A 20,671-nucleotide genomic window follows, 5' to 3' on the forward strand; every position below is an offset into this window, starting at 1 on the left:
GAGATAGAAAGGAAAGAGGGAGGGAGAGATAGAAAGGAAAGAGGGAGGGAAAGATAGAAAGAAAAGAGGGAGGGAGAGATAGAAAGGAAAGTGGGAGGGAGGAAAGAGGGAGGAAGACATAGAAAGGATAGAATTATGGATGCAAGAACTTGCTCATGTGTGATAGCTACTTTTTGGCTCAAAATATTTTTGTTCTATTTTCCTCCTCTAAAATCTAGGTGCGTCTTATCAGCAGGTGCGTCTTATAGAGCGAAAAATACGGTAATTTGCCTTTATTTTTTCCAAAACTATTCCAGGAGCTGATGCAATAGCAACTGGACACTATGCAAGGACCTCCCTGGAAGATAATGACGTTTTCCAGCAAATATACAACGAAAAACCACGAGGACTTTTCAGAAATAGATTTGAAATAAGAAACGGTAAGTGCTCCCCTGTTTTAATCCAGATTAGATATGTAGCATCCATTCTCTGCCCTCCAGATCGTGGTTGTCCCAAAGGTGTTTTCAGGAGGTAACTGAACTTTCTTGTTTTTCTTTGAAGACATTTCACTTCACATACAAGAAGCTTCCAACAGATTTCCAGAAAAATTACAGACTACAGTAGATGGCTGGAGAATTCTGGGAATTGAAATCCATAAGGTGCCATAAGTTGCCAAGTTTGGGGACCCCTGGACTACAGGAACAATCATATTCATGTGCAAGATTGAAAAACACTGTTCTAAGTTCTGTTGTGACTTTACAGAAAGATACAAAAATCAATCTAAGTCCACTTGAAGGTAAGAGAAACAGCTTGACAGATCCATGACATGGATCCTACATGGCATCGGACCAGAATACCTACCGCCTTCTGCCACACAAATCCCAGCGGCCAATTAGGTCCCACAGAGTTGGCCTTCTCCAGGTCCTGTCGACTAAACAATGCCGTCTGGCGGGACCTAGGGGTAGAGCCTTCTCTGTGGTGGCCTTGGCCCTCGAATCAACCTCCCCCCTGGAGATTCAAATTGCCCCCACCCTCCTTGCCTTCTGCAAGATGTTAAAGACGCATTTATGCCACCAGGCATGGGGGGACTAATCCTCTTTCCCCCCCTCCCCCATCTCTCTGACCCTAGCATTTGAGAATGGTGTGATTGTGTAGAATTGAATGTTTTTTAGTAATAGTGGGTTTTTAAATTAGTTTTAATATTGGATTTGTATCATATTGTATTTTGTTGCTGTTGTGAGCCGCTCCAAGTCCTTGGAGATAATAAATAATAATAATAATAATAATAATAATAATAATAATAATAATAATAATAATTATTATTATTATTATTATTATTATTATTTATGATGATGATGACAGGGTAGTTTCTTCCAGGGTGTCCTTTTCTGCACCCAGGACATCCCATTACATCTATTATTTACTTGTTTGTTTGTTTGATTGATTTTTATGCCGCCCTTCTCCTTAGACTCAGGGCAGCTTACAACATGTTAGCAATAGCACTTTTTAACAGAGCCAGCATATTGCCCCCACAATCCGGGTCCTCGTTTTACCCACTTCGGAAGGATGGAAGGCCAAGTCAACCTTGAGCCGGTGATGAGATTTGAACCGCTGATCTACAGTCAGCTTCAGTGGCCTGCAGTACAGCACTCTACCTGCTGCACCACCCCAGCTGACTTATTGATCAGCTTGCAAATTCTTACATCACTATCTGCCAGAAACACAAAGAAAATGTCCGTTAGTCCCTGACTTAAAACAGTTCATTTAGTGCATGTTAAAAGTTACGACGACACTGGAGAAAGTGACCTATGACTGTTTTTCACACTTTATGACTGTTGCAGCTTCCCCATGGTGACATGATCAAAATTTAGATGCTTGGCAACTGACTCACATTTAGGAAAGTTGCAGTATTCCGGGGTCATGTGATCACCTTTTGCAACCTTTTGACAAGCAAGGTCAATGGGAAAGCCATATTAATTTTACAAACAATTCACTTAAATATGGCAAGAAAAATTGTAAAATGGGGCATAGTTCCCTCTAAGCTGAGCAGTGAGCAATCGCTCACTTAAAAATCATCATCAACTCAGAGTTTTCCAAACCTGCCCAGAAGCCGAGAGGGAAGGAGAGAGACGAAGGAGACAGAGAGGAAGAGAGAGAAACAGATAGAAAAAAGAGAGGAAGGAAAAGAAAAAGAAAAAGAATGGGAGTAAGGAAGAAAGAAAGAAAATAAAAATCTAGTTTGAAACTAGCTCAACTATTTAAGTGGCATTTTGATATTGATAGAGTTGCCCTATTATGAGCTCACTGTTATAGACACACAGTACAGTATTTTATTTTGAAATTCTCTGAGTCAAAACAGGGTGGGTTTTTTGTTTGTTTGTTTGTTTGTTTATTTATTTATTATTTCTGTGCCGCCCAGTCCCGAAGGGACTGCCGCTCAGACACTATACTTTTCCGTCCACCCCCCCAAAAAATTAGAGGGAACACTGAAATGGGGCAAAACTCAACAAATTTCTCAATTAACAACATAAATTTTGGACTCAATTACGGTCATAAGTTGAGTATCATGTTTAAAATCCCTAATGAAAATAACCAAAGATAATTCTCTTTCTTATCATTACTTTTGCTTATTGTTAAAGCTAATGTTTTAACCAAGCCATTTGCTATATGTAGACACTTCCTGCGTTGAAATTTTTTTGGGATAAAAGTTCAAAAGAAGCTCACTTGCTAACAAATATCTTTCCTATTATAAATGCTATTAACATAGGTTCCACACCAATTAGTAACGCGTTCATTCGATTAATATGAATAAATAAAGAGATGTTCCTATCCTGTGAATATCTGTTAAGCAGAGTCAATCCAGTAAACTGAAAGTTCATGAAACCAATGCCTGTTGGAGGCAATATGGTACAATAATTTGAAGGGGTGCTGAATAATAATTTGGTTCCTGTAGGAAAAAAAGTGAATCCCAGGTATGTTTGTTTATTAAATTTATATGCCACCCATCTCACTAACTATTATAAATGTTACAATAGTAATGTATGATGTACTATTGCAATTTCAGATTTTCACCTCCTGACTGAAGAAAAATTTGATTTTGACCTTTCACTATCTCCCACAAGGTAAAATTAGCATTAAAATCAAGGTGCATTAAGAATGGAGAGAAGTATGTGGACCTGACTTAATTTATCTCCGTTATAGTGGAAATGAAGATGAAGTTTTATTGGACCAGTGGGCCATAAAGAAAAATGCATTGCTGTGCGCCTTGAATCCCACGGAGAAAGTCAAATTCGATCACATGCACATGACCTCCCTTGGAGCCCTCCTGCAGGAGATAAATTTGTGGAAATATTTAAAGAAGCTCACTTGCTAGCTCTGCAGCTTAAAAATGGAAACAAAATAGAAAAAAATAATACTATTCGTCTGAAGGAGGAAAAGACAGCGATTGTTGAAAAGTTTGTGAAAGAATCAAAGTCAAAACTGAAAATCTTTGAAAAAGGAATAGGGGCAGATAAAATTCCAACAAACACTAGAAGAGAGACATACTGTCTTTGGGAAAGCCCAAGCAAGCAACTTCAGAAGGGTTTACGGCAACCTGTCGCAATAATGGACAGCCCACGTTCTCCCCAAGTGTCTCTAAATGCCCCAAGTCCTGCTAAAACAGACAAGTTACCTAAAATGGACACTGTATCCTCACCCCAAGCAAAGAATAACACAAGCCTTAAAAAAAGCAAATTTCAGACTGTAAAAGCATCACCTGCACTTAGAAATAACAACTACTTAGTAGCAGGCGAGGTAAAGGTTTTTATTTTGTATTATACCTAAGCTTTCAGTTGTGTCATGATATTGCAATCTAATTCTAAGTAGAATAGAATTTTTCTGTCTACTTGGTATGTAAATCTGTGAGTTTGTTGATATTTTATGTTTCTGTTTTTGAGAAAGCATGTAGCTCTGTGCTCCTGATTTTTAAGGTTATTGTTTGAATCTGAAACATTTGTGTATTTCCTGGATTGGTCAGAATGCTAGTTGAAAGTGATGAGTATTGTTTGATGGCAAAACTATTCAAGATAGTTTTCATTTAATAGAAATAACATGAGATTTTTGTATTCTGATATTTATTTGTTTTACAAATATTTCAAATCCAAATCTTGCAGCCCCAGCAAGGAAAATTGCCTAGTTCTTCCAACAAGATTTACTCGAACAGTATGGGATCATCTGAAGATTTGCTCTCTGACAAATCAAGCGTAGCTTCAGATGCAGGAGAATTGTCATTTTCTACCAGTTCATCCATGCCAAGCAAGAGAACTCTCCCTACTCCCAGCAAGGTGAATACTTTTCAATCAATCAATTTGGATGTTCAAATACATGTCATTTCAGTATTTTATCTGAAAGTACTTTTTCCATGATTTAAACTTTTAACATAACAAGTTAATTAAAAAATACATTTTAACTAGTGTATCTTTGAGAACTGTTTTGATTTTCTCCCATGCAATGTATCAAGATGAGAAAATTGATACAGAAATGTAATTTGCGAAGAAGCAAGTTCTGTCTAATTTGACCTAATTTTTCATACTAAACAGAAGAAAATCCATATGCTATTAATGAAGCAGTACCCAATCTTTCTGCCTCTGTGGACCAACATTGTGGGAAAGGAGGGGCATGGTTTTGCACATGCATTACTTGCCTGGTCTGGTTCCCAACGGACCCGGCACTGGGCCACAGACCAAAGGTTAGGGACCTCTACTATAATGGAATGGAAGAGATAGCCATGTACTTACAATTGCAGTTATTCAGGTAGAGAGATGCAATTTGATGAGAAAAAAAAATCAAAGCATAATGGCCAGAATAATATACCTGATTGTATTTTTTTACCATACAGGCAAATAATTTATCATTGTCTTTACAGTTGGAAAGGAAAACGAGACAACTGAAACCTACTAATGTTCATAGGGGAAGAAATACTTCATCTTCCTCCTCTATTTCCAGCATAAATTCAAGTTTCAATTCAAGTCTGTCAATTTCTCCTAAAAGTGGAAGTGGTAATTATTCAGTTGTAGTTTGATTCTAGTGCATAGCATGGAATGGGAACTGTGACTTAATGAAAACATGTTCAAGTAGTCAGAGTTGAACACTGAGTGGGGAAGGGGAAGGCAGGAGCCACAGCTATTCATAGAAGACAAAACTGCATTAAAGTACAATGACAACGATGCTTCTCTTGAGTAAATTCTCCAACAGCACAAGCATCTTAGCAGCATTTTAAAAGTGTGAAATTTAATAGCAAATGCTTTTAAATATGTTAAAACTGATTGTAAATGTATCAGAACATAAAAGACAAGTACAATAAATCACAGTGGTACACCTACTTAAGAACCTAATTCATTCCGTGACCAGGTTCTTAAGTAGAAACGTTTGTAAGTAGAAGAAATTTTTCCCATAGGAATCAATGTAAAAGAAATAAAAGCTCGGAATTTGGGTGGGAGGAGGAGGAGGAAGAAGAGGAGGAGGACAGTCGCTGCCAAAGGAAGAAGGTGAGGTGAGGGGAATAAAAAAAATCCCAACTTTAAGGCTTAAAAAAACCCAGAAGGACTCTGAGGCGGCGAGGAGGAGCACGTGCCTCCCATAAACCCGGTGCAAAGCTGCCTCCCATACACTGCACCAGAGAGAAAAAACCAGGGGGCATGGCAGGAAGCTGGCCAGGTCTTCGTGCCGCTCTCAAGTTTCCTGGGAAATTTTTCCGGCCTTGGGTTTTAAGTAGAAAATGGTTCTTAAGAAGAGGCAAAAAAATCTTAAACACCCGGTTCTTATCTAGAAAAGTTCTTAAGTAGAGGCGTTCTTAAGTAGAGGTACCAGTGTACTGCTCTATCAAATAAATATCTCTAAGAATTATACAGATCTGAGTCTGAATTGCTCCTATCTGGTTTGATTCATGGGTAATGATGTCTTTAAAATGTGTTGATTAATATTCTAATTAAGTAAGAACAATGACTTGTATGTTCATAGCAAGACAAAGCTAGGTTCAGATGCTATTCTCCACTGCATCTGGAAGGAGAGTCCAACATGGGTAATTCACCAATCTTATTGGTAGAGACTGAGTTAATTTAAATATTTAAATATGAGGTAGTCACCGCCCCTCAGCAGCCCCCAATACCTCAGTTTTAAAAACTCAGTCTTAGTGTAGAGACTGTTGAGTTTGCTTCTCTGAGGAAGCATTAATAATAATAATAATAATAATAATAATAATAATAATAATAAAAATAATAATAATAATATTAATAATTAATTATTTAATTTCTGTTTTTTCTCCCCTTTCTAATTGCAGGTGCAGTGACTCTTGAAAGGGAAATTAAGGGGTCTCTGCCCTCCGCGGGCAGAATAACCCCCACCGTTAATCTCCTCGAGCTTCCCTTCCCTCCGTGGGTACCATGCCTAACGAGGAGCACCTCAGCCTAGGGTCCCCGACCTCAGTGGTCATACCCGGCTGTCAGCTGAAGGTGAGGGGGTCCGCCCCCCTCACTGGGAAGCTTGGACTGCAGAATTTCAATGTAGAACTGCAGGATTGCCGCGGAGAATGAAGGCGGCTTGAATTGGCGCCGGGCCAGCGCCTCTCAGCTGTTCGGCGGCTTTTGATTGACGCCGCCGCCGCCGCCTTTGCCGCCTAAGCCGAAAAGCCGTTTGCAGAGCCGGGGAAGCCGCTTGGATCGGCTGGCTCGAAAAAGCGAATTGTGTGGGGGGGGCATAAATTGCTGGAAGCTCCCTGTGTTGGCGAGGGCGGCAAAAAAGAGCGGGAACGCCATTTTGAGTCAACGGATGCCCGCGCCCGCCCTGTTTAGGCGGGTATAAGGTTGCTCTCCGCCCAATCAATGGGCGCGACCAACCTGTCAAACTCAGGCGTAGGCTCTGAAGTGCCAAAACGCCATTTTGAGTGCATTTGCTCAGTGACAGCTATATCTGTCAGCGTGCTGCAGCTTCTGTTAATAATAGAACAACTGTTAACCGTGAGTAATGGAGGATAAAACCTTAGAGAAAGCATCTTCCCCCATTGTATTGCCTCAGGATAAAGGTACGGGGAAGTCCAAAGAAAAATCTAAGGCCACAGCCTCTTCTTCAATCAAGGAGGCAGAGAGGCGCATTAAAGCGTTGGAGCAGAAACTGGAGGCAGCCCTCTTAGCTCCAAGAACCGTCTCTCCCTTATTGCAGGCCAGGGATCCACCAGCCTTATCTGTTTTGAGACCCTCAGAGACATTATCAGAGAGAGATTGGTCTCCAGAGAGGCAGCACCCATTTATGCCTCAGGCTGCTCCTCCATCTGGCCTTCAGCTACCAAGGCCAGGGTCTGCCAGCCACTCATTGAAGAGTGCCCCTTCTGCCACCTTTACGCCCACTGCGGCTGGGCTGCGTGTGCAACCAGATACCTGGCAGCAGATGTCCCCTGCCTTACAGGGACTCATTTCTGATGTTTACTCACAAGGGATGGCAGCTGGGGTGCAACAGAATATCCAACACCCCCAGCCAGCACAGCCCAGGAACCTATGGGCTGCACCGCCCCCCTCGGGTATGGGGTCCTGGATGGAGGAGCCGTCACCCCTAGAGGATGCCGAAAGAGAATACGACTTTTCGGATGATGAGACAACTCCTGATCCTCCGGTGACAGCTGGACTCTTTAAGGCTCCCCTTTTCAAGATTCTGCTGCATAAAGCTAAGCAGGTGGCAGATTTACCGGGTCCAACCAAGGCTACTGAGGCCTCAGATGACCCTAAGCCTTCGGCAGTATTATTCAAGGAGCCCCAACCCGAGACTGATCATGTGCCATCCTCGGACATATTCAGGCAAAGCATCAAGCGCCCATGGCAGCAGCCTGCAGCAGCTCAAGGCCCTTCGGTCATCGAAAGGAAGTTTTATACTTTAGATGATGACATGGAAAAGCTGCTAGAATTTCCGCCCATAGACCAGCCGGTAATGACTTTGATATCTAAGGCCTTGGTACCATCTGAAACGGGCGACAGCTTGAAACCAGAGGATAGAAAGGCGGAAATTTTACTAAGAAAATCCCATCAGATGGCAAGCTGGGCATTTAGGGCGGCGACCTCAGCTTCATTTTTCAATAGGGCCTCCATAATGTGGTTGCAGGAGGTGCAAGCCCGCCTATCTCCAGAAGAAGGTCGCTTACGGCAGGACCTCAGTAAATTATGGGCAGCTGCGCAGTTTTCAGCGGATGCAACTCTCCATGCCGCAAAGTTTTCGGCCAGAGGGATGGCGGCGTCACTTGCATCCAGACGCCTCCTTTGGCTGAGGAGCTGGCCAGCGGACCTAAAGTCCAAGTGGAACCTGGCATCATCTCCATACCAAGGGGAGAAGCTCTTTGGAGAGGCTTTGGACCCTGTCCTCATTGAGGATAAGGACAAACGTAAGACCCTCCCCAGAGCATACCGGCGCCAGGAGCGTAGACCCAATCCTTACGCTCGCCGTCAGCCCTTTCGTTGGGATTCCTCTTCCTCGGCTAGTCAGACTAATAGGTCATACCCCCAAAATCAGTATGGCCAACCCACCTTTAGAGGGGACCGAGCGGCCTTTCAGGATAGGCCCAGAGGATACCAGCAGTCAAGGCGTCCTTTTAGAGGGAACCAACGTGGCTTCAGGCGCACAAAATGACTTGGATCCCTTACAGCCCATAGGAGGCAAACTTCAACGCTTCAGTGCCTCCTGGAGGATTACCTCCACCGACAAATGGGCAAGGGCCACAATATCAAGAGGACTGCGCCTGGAGTTCTTGCAGCCCCCGCCAAACCGGTTTGTCACCTGTCCGCTAACGCGAGACCCACTCAAAAGGCGTCATCTTCAACTGGAGATAACACACCTTCTCAACATACAAGCAATAGAGAAGGTGCCCGAACATGCCAAGGGCACGGGATTTTATTCCGTTGTGTTCCTGGTGCCGAAGTCTTCGGGGGGGTTCAGGATGATATTAAACCTAAAGCTCCTGAATACCTTCATTCGGTATCGCAGATTTCGCATGCACTCCCTGCAGTCGATTTTGGCCTCTGTTCGGCACAACGATTTTCTCACTTCTATCGACCTCAAAGAGGCTTACCTGCATGTTCCGGTTTGGCCAGCTCATCGTCGGTACCTCAGGTTTTGTCTCAACGGGGTCCACTACCAGTACCGTGCCATGCCGTTCGGCCTATCTTCGGCTCCCCGTACTTTTACGAAGCTGATGGACATTCTGACAGCACATCTAAGGGCCCAGTCCATAAGAGTTATGGCATACTTGGACGACATAATCGTTATGTCCAAGTCTATGGTCCAAGCGCAACACCATCTGGCGCTCACACGGGAAACTCTGGAAAGGCACGGGTACACGGTCAACGTGGAGAAGAGCCATCTTCATCCCACCACATCAATCCAACACCTCGGCTCCATCATAGACACTGCAGAGGACACGGTCTCGCTAACACCAGAGAGGGTCCTCAATATACGGAGATTGGTAACCAGCCTTCGTCGACAAAGGCAAATACCGTTGGCGACATTGTCCAAGGTACTAGGGACTATGGTCTCAGCCATAGGGATTGTGCCTTGGGCTCGCCATCATATGAGGGGCCTCCAATGGTTTCTTCTTCCGGCCCAGAGGGACAAGGTGAGTCACTCCCATCGAAAGGTGCAACTCCCAGCTTCAGTCAAGCAGTCGCTGGCATGGTGGTTGTCCCCAGCTTTGATCCAGGGTTCTCCTCTTCGCAGCCACGAGCGTGTGATCATCACAACAGACGCGAGCTTGTCGGGCTGGGGCGCTCATATGGGGCCTCATATAGCTCAGGGCCTGTGGTCTCAGGAGGACTTAACCCAGGTCAATATCAACGTTCTCGAACTCAGAGCGGTGTTCTTAGCCCTTCAGACCTTCGCTCCCTGGGTTCAGGACAGGCATGTCCTGGTTCTGACGGACAACGTGGCCACAAAAGCCCACCTCAACCATCAAGGAGGTACCAGGTCTCATCGCCTCATGGCTCAAGCGACGGACCTCTTCGATTGGGCCGAATCTCATCTGGCCTCTCTGACGGCGGAGCATATTGCCGGGACAAGCAATGTGCAGGCGGACTGGCTGAGCAGGTCCACTCTGGATCCTTCGGAGTGGCAGCTGGACCCTGCACTCTTCAAGCAGATAGTGCTACGATTTGGTCTTCCATTGGTGGACCTGTTCGCCACCCCAGCAAACATCCAATTACAGAGGTTTTTCTCCCGGTTTCCGACGCCAGGGGCGGAAGGGGTCAACGCCCTATGGTCACCATGGCCCCAGGGGTTACTGTATGCCTTTCCCCCCACGTGTCTTATTCAAAGAATATTAGACAAGACAATTCGGGAGGGGGTGGAAATGATCTTGGTGGCTCCCTATTGGCCGAGACGGCCTTGGTTTGCAGACCTAGTAGCCCTGTCGGTGTCTCCCCCGTGGAGGATTCCGGACTCCGAGGTAGTGTTGCTTCAGGGGTCAGTTTGCCATCCGGACCCTCAGTGGTTCAAACTGACCGCCTGGCACTTGAAAGGGCGGGTCTGAGACAGCAAGCCTTGCCAGACGAGGTTATATCCACCATTCAGGCAGCACGTCGCCCTTCAACGGTAAGACTCTACCAGGCCACTTGGGCGGCCTTCTGTAAGTTTTGTTTGGATCACCACCTTAATCCGGGGGAGGCTTCGGTTGTGTCAATCTTACGATTCCTACAGTCAGGTATAGAGAAAGGGTTAGCCCCGAATACCTTGAAAAGGCATTTAGCTGCTCTGGCAACCATCATCCGGGTACCCCATGCTCGCTCCCTCGCACAAGATCCTTGGATTAGGGATTTTATTAAGGGCGCGATTAACACTCATGCGCCTCCAGTACACAGATTCCCGACGTGGGACCTTTCCCTGGTACTCAAGGCGTTGACAGCCCCTCCTTTCGAGCCGATGAGAACTATTCCAGTACGATTGCTCTCCTTAAAGACTGCCTTTTTAGTGGCAATTACGTCGGCACGCAGAGTGTCGGAGCTGTCGGCCCTGTCTACGTGTGCAGATTTATGTGTATTCCACCCTGATCGGGTAGTTTTGAGGTTAGACCCTACATTTATCCCCAAGGTCAACTCTGGGTTTCATAGGGCTCAAGAGTTAGTGTTGCCAGACTTTTGCACACATGGACAGCACCCTCTCGAGCTGAGATGGCACAAGGTAGATGTTCGGAGGGCCTTGAAAATCTACATCAGACGGACTGGACATTTCAGGAAATCTGAGCGACTGTTTGTGTCCTTTGGTCAGCGATCAATGGGTCTGGCAGTGTCAGCTAAATCCATCAGTCGCTGGCTGAAAGACTGTATTGAGGAGGCTTACAAAGCCCGGTCTCAAGTACCACCAACCGGGGTAACAGCGCATTCCACTAGAAGTGCAGCCACTTCAGTGGCTTGGAGGACTCAGGCGTCCATAGAGGACATTTGCAGGGCGGCTACGTGGGCGTCTCCTACCACCTTTATACGCCATTACAAACTGGACTCAGTGGCTTCGGCGGAAGCTTCGTTTGGGAGACGGGTTTTGCAGCAAGTGTGTTCAACTCCTGCGACCGTAGCTCAGCCTTTTCCCTCCCATGGGCAGTAATCTTTGGCATATCCCATGTTGGACTCTCCTTCCAGATGCAGTGGAGAAGAACCGTTGTACATACCTGAACGGTCTTCTCGATGCACTGGAAGGAGAGTCCAAACCCACCCGGCATGGTTGTTTCGCCAGGTCGCTGGAGTTTGGGGATTCAAGTTACACAGTTATGAGGTTATATGGTTATTGTTCAATAAACAGGTTATCCTTAAACTGGTTTCGTTTTTAAAACTGAGGTATTGGGGGCTGCTGAGGGGCGGTGACTACCTCATATTTAAATATTTAAATTAACTCAGTCTCTACCAATAAGATTGGTGAATTACCCATGTTGGACTCTCCTTCCAGTGCATCGAGAAGACCGTTCAGGTATGTACAACGGTTCTTTTAAGACATAAATAAACTTGGTGACCCAGATGGATAATACGTGTGAAAGAAAGGAAGTAATCTTATTTTCTTATATGGCTTCAGATTCCTTTGTGACAGTAGCATCCTCCTGGATTGCTCCAGTGGTTGGGGTGAAGGGTATTAGGGTACAGTAACTCTAGTCCAGCCAAAGTGATCACTTATAAAATAATATATGTCTGGGGACATATGGAATGCTGTTATCTATTTTTCATTTTTGCATGCAGCATCATGACAAATATCTGCTAGTAGGGATACAGTTTGCACAAGGAGCGCACATTGTTTTTGTGATTTTATATACAGTGGTACCTCTACCTAAGAACGCCTCTATTTACGAACTTTTCTAGATAAGAACTGGGTGTTCAGGATTTTTTTGCCTCTTCTCAAGAACCATTTTCCACTTACAAACCCGAGCCTTCGAAACTGTAACCGGAAAAGGCAGGGAGAAGCCTCCGTGGGACCTCTCTAGGAATCACCTGGGAGGGAACAGGGCCGGAAAAGGTGGGGAGAAGCCTCCGTGGGGCCTCTAGGAATCTACTGGGAGGAATCAGGGCCAGAAAAGATGGGGAGAAGCCTCCATGGGGCCTCTAGGAATCTCCTAGGAGGAAATGGTCTCCACCCTCCCTGTGGTTTCCCCAATTGCACACATTATTTGCTTTTACATTGATTCCTATGGGAAAAATTACTTCTTCTTACAAACTTTTCTACTTAAGAACCTGGTCAGGGAATGAATTAAGTTCGTAAGTAGAGGTACCACTATACAAACATGTTTTTTGCTATCCGGAATATAAGGTTATTGTAATGGACTGGTGCCTATTTTTGTGATATTAAAAAAAAAGCTTGATTACAATTATGATAATGCAGTCTGTGCTGTCTTATTTCCTAGTCAGAACAAGGCACTCTTCTGTAACAAGCAAGATTTCCATAGTTAAACCTATAAGAGGATTTTCAGTGAATGCTGCCCACTCTGATGCATCTGGAAAACAACCCACAACCAAATGTGCTAAAGGAAATCCTGTGACTATACCCAAATATAAAGCTAGCCTGAAATCTGAGAGTGCAGGCAGTAATCTGCACAAAAGTTTAGATTCTGGTCTTCAGACAGTATTATCAAAAAACATATCAGGAAATGCAAGTACAAGTTCAAATTTCAAACTTAACTCTAAAGCAGCAGCTCCAAACCTAAAGCGAGGTAAGGAAATTAATCTTAATGCATTAAATTATGCTAACTTTTGGAGAATGTTGATTCTGCGCTTAACATGCCATTGTACACGCTGGCAACAAAAGAGATTAGAATTACATTAAGCAATTGAATATGTATCGAAGAAAATTAATGTGAACACGTCAACTGTATTTTCTGCTTAATTTTTTTTTCTTCAGAAAATGAAGTCGCCAGAGTATTGCAATCAAATCCAGTATTATCCGGTAGCAATATTAAAAGGTAAATTTCTGGTTTCCACTTCAATTGTTAGTCTTCATTGAACTGTTCTATAACATAAGTGGAACCAACTCCCCCCAGAGATTAGAATAGCCCCCACCCTCCTTGCTTTTCGTAAGCTTCTTAAAACCCACCTCTGTCGTCAGGCATGGGGGAACTGAGATATTCTTTCCCCCTAGGCTTCTACAATTTATGTATGGTATGTTTGTATGTATGATTGGTTTTAAAATAAGGGTTTTTAGCTGTTTTAGTATTGGATTGTCGCATGTTGTTTTTACCACTGTTGTTAGCCGCCCCGAGTCTACGGAGAGGGGCGGCATACAAATCAAATAAATAAATAAATAAATAAATAAATAATAAATAGGTGAACTTTGATAGAATCCAAATTATTTAATTTCCTGTGAAAACAAATGAAGACGCTGTCAAGCTATCCTGCAGTGTTACAATATCCATATATTTAGATAATTTCCATGGCTGCAATTTGCAGAGAGAATTGTAATAAGCTTATCAGAAATTTCAGAGGTTGGTAATAAGTGGGCTAGGCAATTGGCAAGCTTTAGGTTTGCCTGTTAAATAATTGTTAAGCTTAATTATAAAGTACAGGTGACTTGGAACCCTATAAAATACAGGTGGTCCTTGCTGACCGACCCTTTGTGCTGCAACCATTCAAACTTACAATGTTGCTAAACAAGAGTTACTTAGTCCTCATAGTTGTGGCCATCACAGCATCTCCATGATTGTGATCTGGATGCTCAGCAAATGGCTCATGATTACAATGTCACAGTATCCCATGATCACTGATCACCATTTGTGACTTTCCTGCCAGTTTCTAACAGGCAAACAAGCCAGGAAGAGGTTGCAAGTGGCAAGCATGGGATACTGTGACTGCATGGGATTTGCCCATCTGGAAATGCTGGAACTGCCTTCACAAGTTGACGTGGTGGTCACAGGACATAATACCTTAGAACTGCATCATTTATTGTTGTAATTCCCAGTCCGAATCACTATCAATAAAACAAGGACTGTCTATGTCTTTTGAAACCATTGTGATAAGCTCTGTTAAAAAGTGCTATTGCTAACATGTTGTAAGCCGCCCTGAGTCTAAGGAGAAGGGCTGCATAAAAATCAAATAAATAAATAAATAAATAAATAAGTTATCCTCCTAATACTTGGACGTAACATGAATAAGCTACCAAAAATAAGGACTCTTAGTTGAAATTTTAGGGTTCTAAATTTGTTATGTTTTCTTAATTTCTGTAGCAATGCTCCATTTTCCACACCTATCAAACAATTAGAAAGAAATGTATTAAAATCCTGCTCTGCTGTGAAGCAGACTCCTGACAGAAGGAATTCTATATTGCCCATCTATGTTGGTCGAAGTATCTCAGGAATTTCAACACTGACCCCCAAATCAGTGCCCAGAAAAATGTCATCCCCTAATTGTTTAGCTCTTCGACAAGTCTCCAGTGTATCTTTTAAAAAGACTGCGGGAATTAGGTATGTCTTCTGCCATTTTTCCTTATCTTTGCAATTATTGTTTATTAATATACCCTTGGCGTATCTCTGATTTCAGAAAATGCGAATATTATTTATTTATCAAATTTATAGACTGTCAGTTTGACCTATTGATTAAAGGACCAGATTAGAAAGTTAGACCATGAGTTCTGATCCTGTCTTGCCTATAAAAGCCAGTCATCCTCTCTCAGCCCAATTCACCTCATAGGGTTGTTGCGGAGAAAATAGAACAAGAAAAATGTGTTGAATGTGCTTGCTATCTTATTTGTAAAAAAATTAAGGTGGAAAATAAATAAGTTGGTTATCTACCCCCAAAGGGGATTCTGGCTCAAATCTTGAGTGCAAGTTTAGCTCTTCTACAGAAAACTACAAGGTTTCAGCATGGAATTCTCTGTACCAATAAAGGAGAATATTTGTAGGTCAGGGTTGAAATGAAGGGTCCTTGGTGCTCTTTTGAGCTTGTCTGTTTTTGTGCAGATATTTCGTTGCCCTATCTAGGTAACATCATCAGTGGTCATAAAGAGTGCTGTTTGCTGGGTTTATATTCTGGTGTCTTGCCTATTTCTGTGGGTGCAATTGGTCTTTGGCAGGGGTAGGCAAAGTTGGCTCCTCTACGACTTGTGGACTTCAACTCCCAGAATTCCTGAACCAGTCATGTCAACTCAGGAATTCTGGGAGTTGAAGTCCACAAGTCATAGAGCCAACTTTGCCTACCCCTGGTCTTAGGGATTCTTTGGTTGGGCTCTTTACCAATTCTTCTTCTGAAAGAAAAGGAAAGGAAACACATCCCAGAAAAAGTGCAGGGTTTTCTATGATATGCTATACTGGTATCCATCAACTGAATGCATTGGAATTATTCAGCTTATCAATTAGTATACTGTGATGTATTACAATAGAGTTATGATTTCTATTGGTTGTGACTGATGTTGTACAAATGATGTAACTATTTATTTACCACAACAATGTATTTCTACGAGAAGCTGTCTTTTTACTGTACAGTATTATAAAGAAAATATGGATCCATGAGTTTTAAGGATTTTGCAAAAGATACATTACCTATTGAAACAAAAATCTTACTGTATCTTAACTATTTTAGTGTAAGTTTTAAGGACAGTCAATTTCTCGTGTAATTTTGTTTTCCTGTGAGATTGAGGTAAAGAAACAATTGCAAATACTGAATAGAAATACAGTGATACCTTGTCTTACGAACTTAATTGGTTCCGGGAGGAGGTTCGTAAGGTGAAAGGTTTGTAAGATGAAACAGTGTTTCCCATAGGAATCAATGGAAAACCGATTAATGCACGCAAGCCCAAAATTTACCCCTTTTTCAAGCCAAAGCGCATGTTTTTGCGCTTGTGGGATTCCCCTGAAGCTCCCCTCCATGGGAAACCCCACCTCCGGACTTCCTCGTTTTTGCGATGCTGTAGGGAAATCCCAGGATTGCAAAAACGGGCGCTTCGCTTGCAACGGAAGTCCGGAGGTAAGGCATCCCAGCGGCGGTGGCGGGTTCATAAGGTGAAAAAAGTTCGTAAGGAGAGGCAAAAAAATTCCAAACCACGGGTTCGTATCTTGAAAAATTCGTATGACGAGGGGTTCGTATGACGAGGTACCACTGTAAATGATTGCAGGGTTGGAATTCTGAATAAAGATGGTTTTTTCACTGTTTCTACCTAGTTCTAAATGTGTGACTAAGAACAAGACATGGATGTCTTCAAGCACATCTTCAACAGAAGGAGACTTATCTCCACCAAGAATTATACCTATTGCGCTTACATTTTCACCAGATAAATCTTCTATCAAAATAGAACAAGACATTATTAAAAAGGGGGGAACAGGAGAAGTAATTCTAGCTAAGGAGGTAAGTTTATCTGTCATGTCAAAATACAAACCATGTATTTCAGTAAAAATTAATGTTGCAACTACTGTACTGCTTTTAACAGAATTGGAAAGATGCTATCACCCCCTAGTGTACTTATTATGGTAATATTTTATACTAGGAAGGCTTTTATGGTATTTCAAAAATAAAGGGTTTTATTGGTTTTGCTTTTAAATGTGCTTTGCAGATCCATCTCTCCTGAAAATATTGTAAATGCAATTCTTTCAAATGTTGGTTACAGTAATAGTCTATCAGTGCCTGCCATCCATACTTTGACATACCGTAAATATTCTTGTTAAGAGTGTCAGTTTTTAGCAAAGGTGGGTTGGGAACTTATTTACACTGATGGCTTAAGGGGACATTTGAATTAGATCACACAAGCTCTAAAATTAAAGGTTGTTTGAAGCGGCAGAATATCAAATATTTAGGTATTGTATTTTGGGAGGTGGGAGTACAAGATATGTATCTGACATTCTGCATTTTTGATAGTATTAAAACACTTTTTTTAGGACTTGTTGATAGAATTTGAAACAGATAAAACACCAGTTGCCACCCAGGAATGTGAAAACAAACCTCTCATTGATCTTAACACTCCTGAAATAACTAAACCCTCTCCTTTGAAACCTACAGGGCAGGTAAGGTTATTTTTATCTCACCCTCAATACTGTTTGTAAGTGTGTGTTGATGATAAAGTTTAATTGCGTATATTTTACATTTAGAGGCACTCAACTATATATTTTAAGCTTTGTCCAATCTGATGTTATATATATTTCCTGTAATATTAGAAAATTTAACCTCAAAATTCTGCCAAAAGCTGGCATTAATAAGCTATATAATATTTGAATTGGGTGCAATTGGTTGTAATCAAAACTGCACTGTTAATGTAGATTTGCTAACAGGTTGGGTTCTTTATATTTCCAAGAATGTAAAAGTTGTGCTTAGTCAATGTTTTAATTATATATTTTCTACTTCTAGCTAATAGATCTGAGCTCTCCTTTGATCAAACTAAGTCCTGAAGGAAATAAAGAAAATTTACCTCTTCTGAAATTCTGATTTTTAAAAAATGGTTTTTAAACTTGGAAAAAGTCTAGAGTTAAGCAACTAATAGTTCACTGGAAAAGAGTGAAAAATGGTTCACTGGAAAAAAGACATTAAAATCGGGAACTTGAAATGTTGATATATTTCTGCTAAGAAAAATAGAAAATAGATGGACTTTTTTTACATTATAAGCAATTTTGGTTGTAATAAATGTATTTCCTGGTAAAAATATTTGTTTCAAAATTGTACAAAGTAAATTGTAGATGTTTGTCAAATATATTGAAATAAAGTTAAGCATTTTAAATATTGATTACACTCTTTCATAATTACTGCAAAATATTCAGAGTCTCTGAAGACAATCACAATTCAATATCTGTAAGAATGGCAAATTCTTAAATGCAGAACTATTTATGGCAGGACAGAATGTGTGTCTGACTTTTCCTTTATAGTCAACAACTACGTGTGCAAAAAGGAATGAGTTCTCCAAAATTTTATTTTATTCATTAATTTGAATAATTCAATACAAAACTGCAGTATACTGTCCCAAACTACCTTCAATCGTGTTTCAGTTTTTAAAATTATATTCACCTGTCTGGCTAAAAAATGTAGCTAGCAGCAACTGGCTGCTGCTAACTGGGCGTTAGACCCAAACCTTCCATTTCTAACTGGCTTGTCAAGGCAATTCATGTTAGAAAAGTAGTTTGCCTCATAAAATTCCTTATAGCATGAATAATACAAAAATTTTAAAACAAAACGACCATCACATTTCTTCATCTTATTGCAACAATTCAGATGTAGGTGAAGTTTTGTCCTATAACATAAAATCGGAGTTGCATATTTTGTTCTCATTATCAAAAGGAAAGAAATAATAGCATAAAATACTATTAAGTCATTTCTCTGTTTTTTTGAAGTATTTTTTTTTTGTTTTAGAGCAATTTTGGTAGCCAATCTCTGCTGTGTTTGACCCATTTTTCTCCCCCCCCCCCTTCACAAGAACGGAGAAATTGGACGAGAGATTACAGAACAGTAAGCAGGCACACAATAGGAAAAATACTACTGCCTAGTGTACTTGTGGCTCTCAGCTCTGGAATCAATGCATTGCAGTGTATATTCTCAACACTTGTGATCCCTTCCTCTCCACATTTTCCACTCTGCATTGTGTGTGTGTGTGTTACCTACTTCTTCCAACAGGATTTATTCAAATAGTATGGGATCATCTGAAGATTTGCTCTCTGACAAATCAAGCATAGCTTCAGATGCAGGAGAATTGTCGTTTTCTACCAGTTCAGACTGTTATGCTGCTTTCCCAAACCTGTCAGTGATATCAGGGTAGCTGCCCAGCAAAATCAGATTTCCCATTTCTCTGCATGGCCTCCCATCATTTTTTCATATGGATACATTAAAACATGTTGAGCTCGGAACAGATTTTGAAATGTGTTGGGCACAGTGGAAAAGGCTAGCAGGAAAGACGGAGAGACTAATTGATGCCCAGGTGAGAGTGGCTGTAGAGGACAAGGGCCCTAGGTCACACCTGCACCAACTTCAGGCAGTTATAAAGCATCAGGCCGAACCCATTTCTGGTGAAAGGGATGAAAAATCATTAGGTAACAAGGGAAAAAAGGATACACGGCACCTTTACATTAAGGCTAACTGCAAATGAGGAAAGGTCTTAATTCTTAACCAGTGTTTATCACATTTTAAGAAAGGTCAGGTGACCTGTCTTTACACAAGTTCCTTAAGATGGTTATCCAAGAATATGGGAATCGTAACTAACAGAAGATAGTGTAGTCTTGTGGATGCTGTCAAAGTTCCTGATGAAGAAAATGTCTTCAATGGGACTAAGTACAACCCAGCCGTGTGGGGTCACTTACGAGCGCGAATCCTGGAAAGAAGACTTGGACACATTCTCTCTCTGGGTGAAGTGACACGGTATAGAGCCATGTACTTCTTTTTATTTGGAAGCATGAACAAACGGGGATAATTACACGTACATGTCAAGTGATACATAACTTCAAACATATCTTTGAGTTCTTCCTTTTCCCACAGATATCACAAAACAATTTCCTAGAAACTTCCTAAGAGCAGATGTTTCTCACACTTAATTTCTCTGAAGCCTTCTGCCTTATCACAACTAATCTTCCTTAATCACCCTCTTGTCCTGTGTATGCTTCAGGCAATGTAAATCTCCCCCTTTGATCCTATAACGTCCTGTCCAGAGTGATGTAAACTTTGTTTATCAGTGAGATGTTTATTGACCCCTTTTGTTTCCCTTCAGCAGTAATTACCAGGGATATAGACTAGGCAAGTTAGTGCCCTCCTATCCTGGCTTATAGAATCAGGGTAAGCAGAGTATTTTTATGCTAGAGGTCCAGATATATAAATCCTATTCTAACATTTATGCCATACTGCAACATAGTCTTAAGAATTAAAAAAACGCAACCTCTTTATGATAGTGCTTTTCAAACTTGGCAACTTGATGTGTGGATTTCAATTCCTAGAATACTCCAGCCTACATGCTGTCTAGGGAAATTCTGGGATTTGGAATTGCTAAGCAGGGAAAATAATAGTTCATAAAAGTATGGAACTTGCCTTGGTGTAAAATAGAATATAATAGTATGGAAATAATGGGGATGGAATGGAAGGGACCTTGAAGATGTTCTAATCCAGCCCTCTATTGAAGCAGGATACCCCCTATACCAGGGAGTTCCAACCTTGGCGATTTTTAAGGCCTGTGGACTTCAACTCCCAGAGCTGGCTGAGGAACTCAACGAAGTCAACGAAGCAGTGGAAGCGATGTGCCGGTGCCTGGAGGCTGTTGGGGC

At 41.9% G+C, this 20,671-nt stretch overlaps 1 protein-coding gene across 1 annotated transcript in view; it reads left to right on the forward strand.

Annotated features, from left to right (window-relative positions):
- LOC139169335 (G2 and S phase-expressed protein 1-like) overlaps positions 1–18,157 on the forward strand; it is a 61,928-nt gene extending 43,771 nt beyond the window's left edge. Inside the window, 11 exon segments of the mRNA XM_070755334.1 lie at positions 3,044–3,101; positions 3,181–3,194; positions 3,197–3,774; positions 4,134–4,304; positions 4,886–5,018; positions 12,869–13,174; positions 13,363–13,423; positions 14,681–14,917; positions 16,610–16,793; positions 17,321–17,446; positions 17,787–18,157. Coding sequence (XP_070611435.1) covers positions 3,044–3,101; positions 3,181–3,194; positions 3,197–3,774; positions 4,134–4,304; positions 4,886–5,018; positions 12,869–13,174; positions 13,363–13,423; positions 14,681–14,917; positions 16,610–16,793; positions 17,321–17,446; positions 17,787–17,864 — 1,946 coding nt within the window. The 3' untranslated portion in view covers positions 17,865–18,157.
- Positions 18,158–20,671: the final 2,514 nt, after the last annotated feature.

The sequence above is a fragment of the Erythrolamprus reginae genome, chromosome 6 (genome assembly GCF_031021105.1).
Source record: "Erythrolamprus reginae isolate rEryReg1 chromosome 6, rEryReg1.hap1, whole genome shotgun sequence".
In the NCBI taxonomy this organism is placed as follows: domain Eukaryota; kingdom Metazoa; phylum Chordata; class Lepidosauria; order Squamata; family Dipsadidae; genus Erythrolamprus; species Erythrolamprus reginae.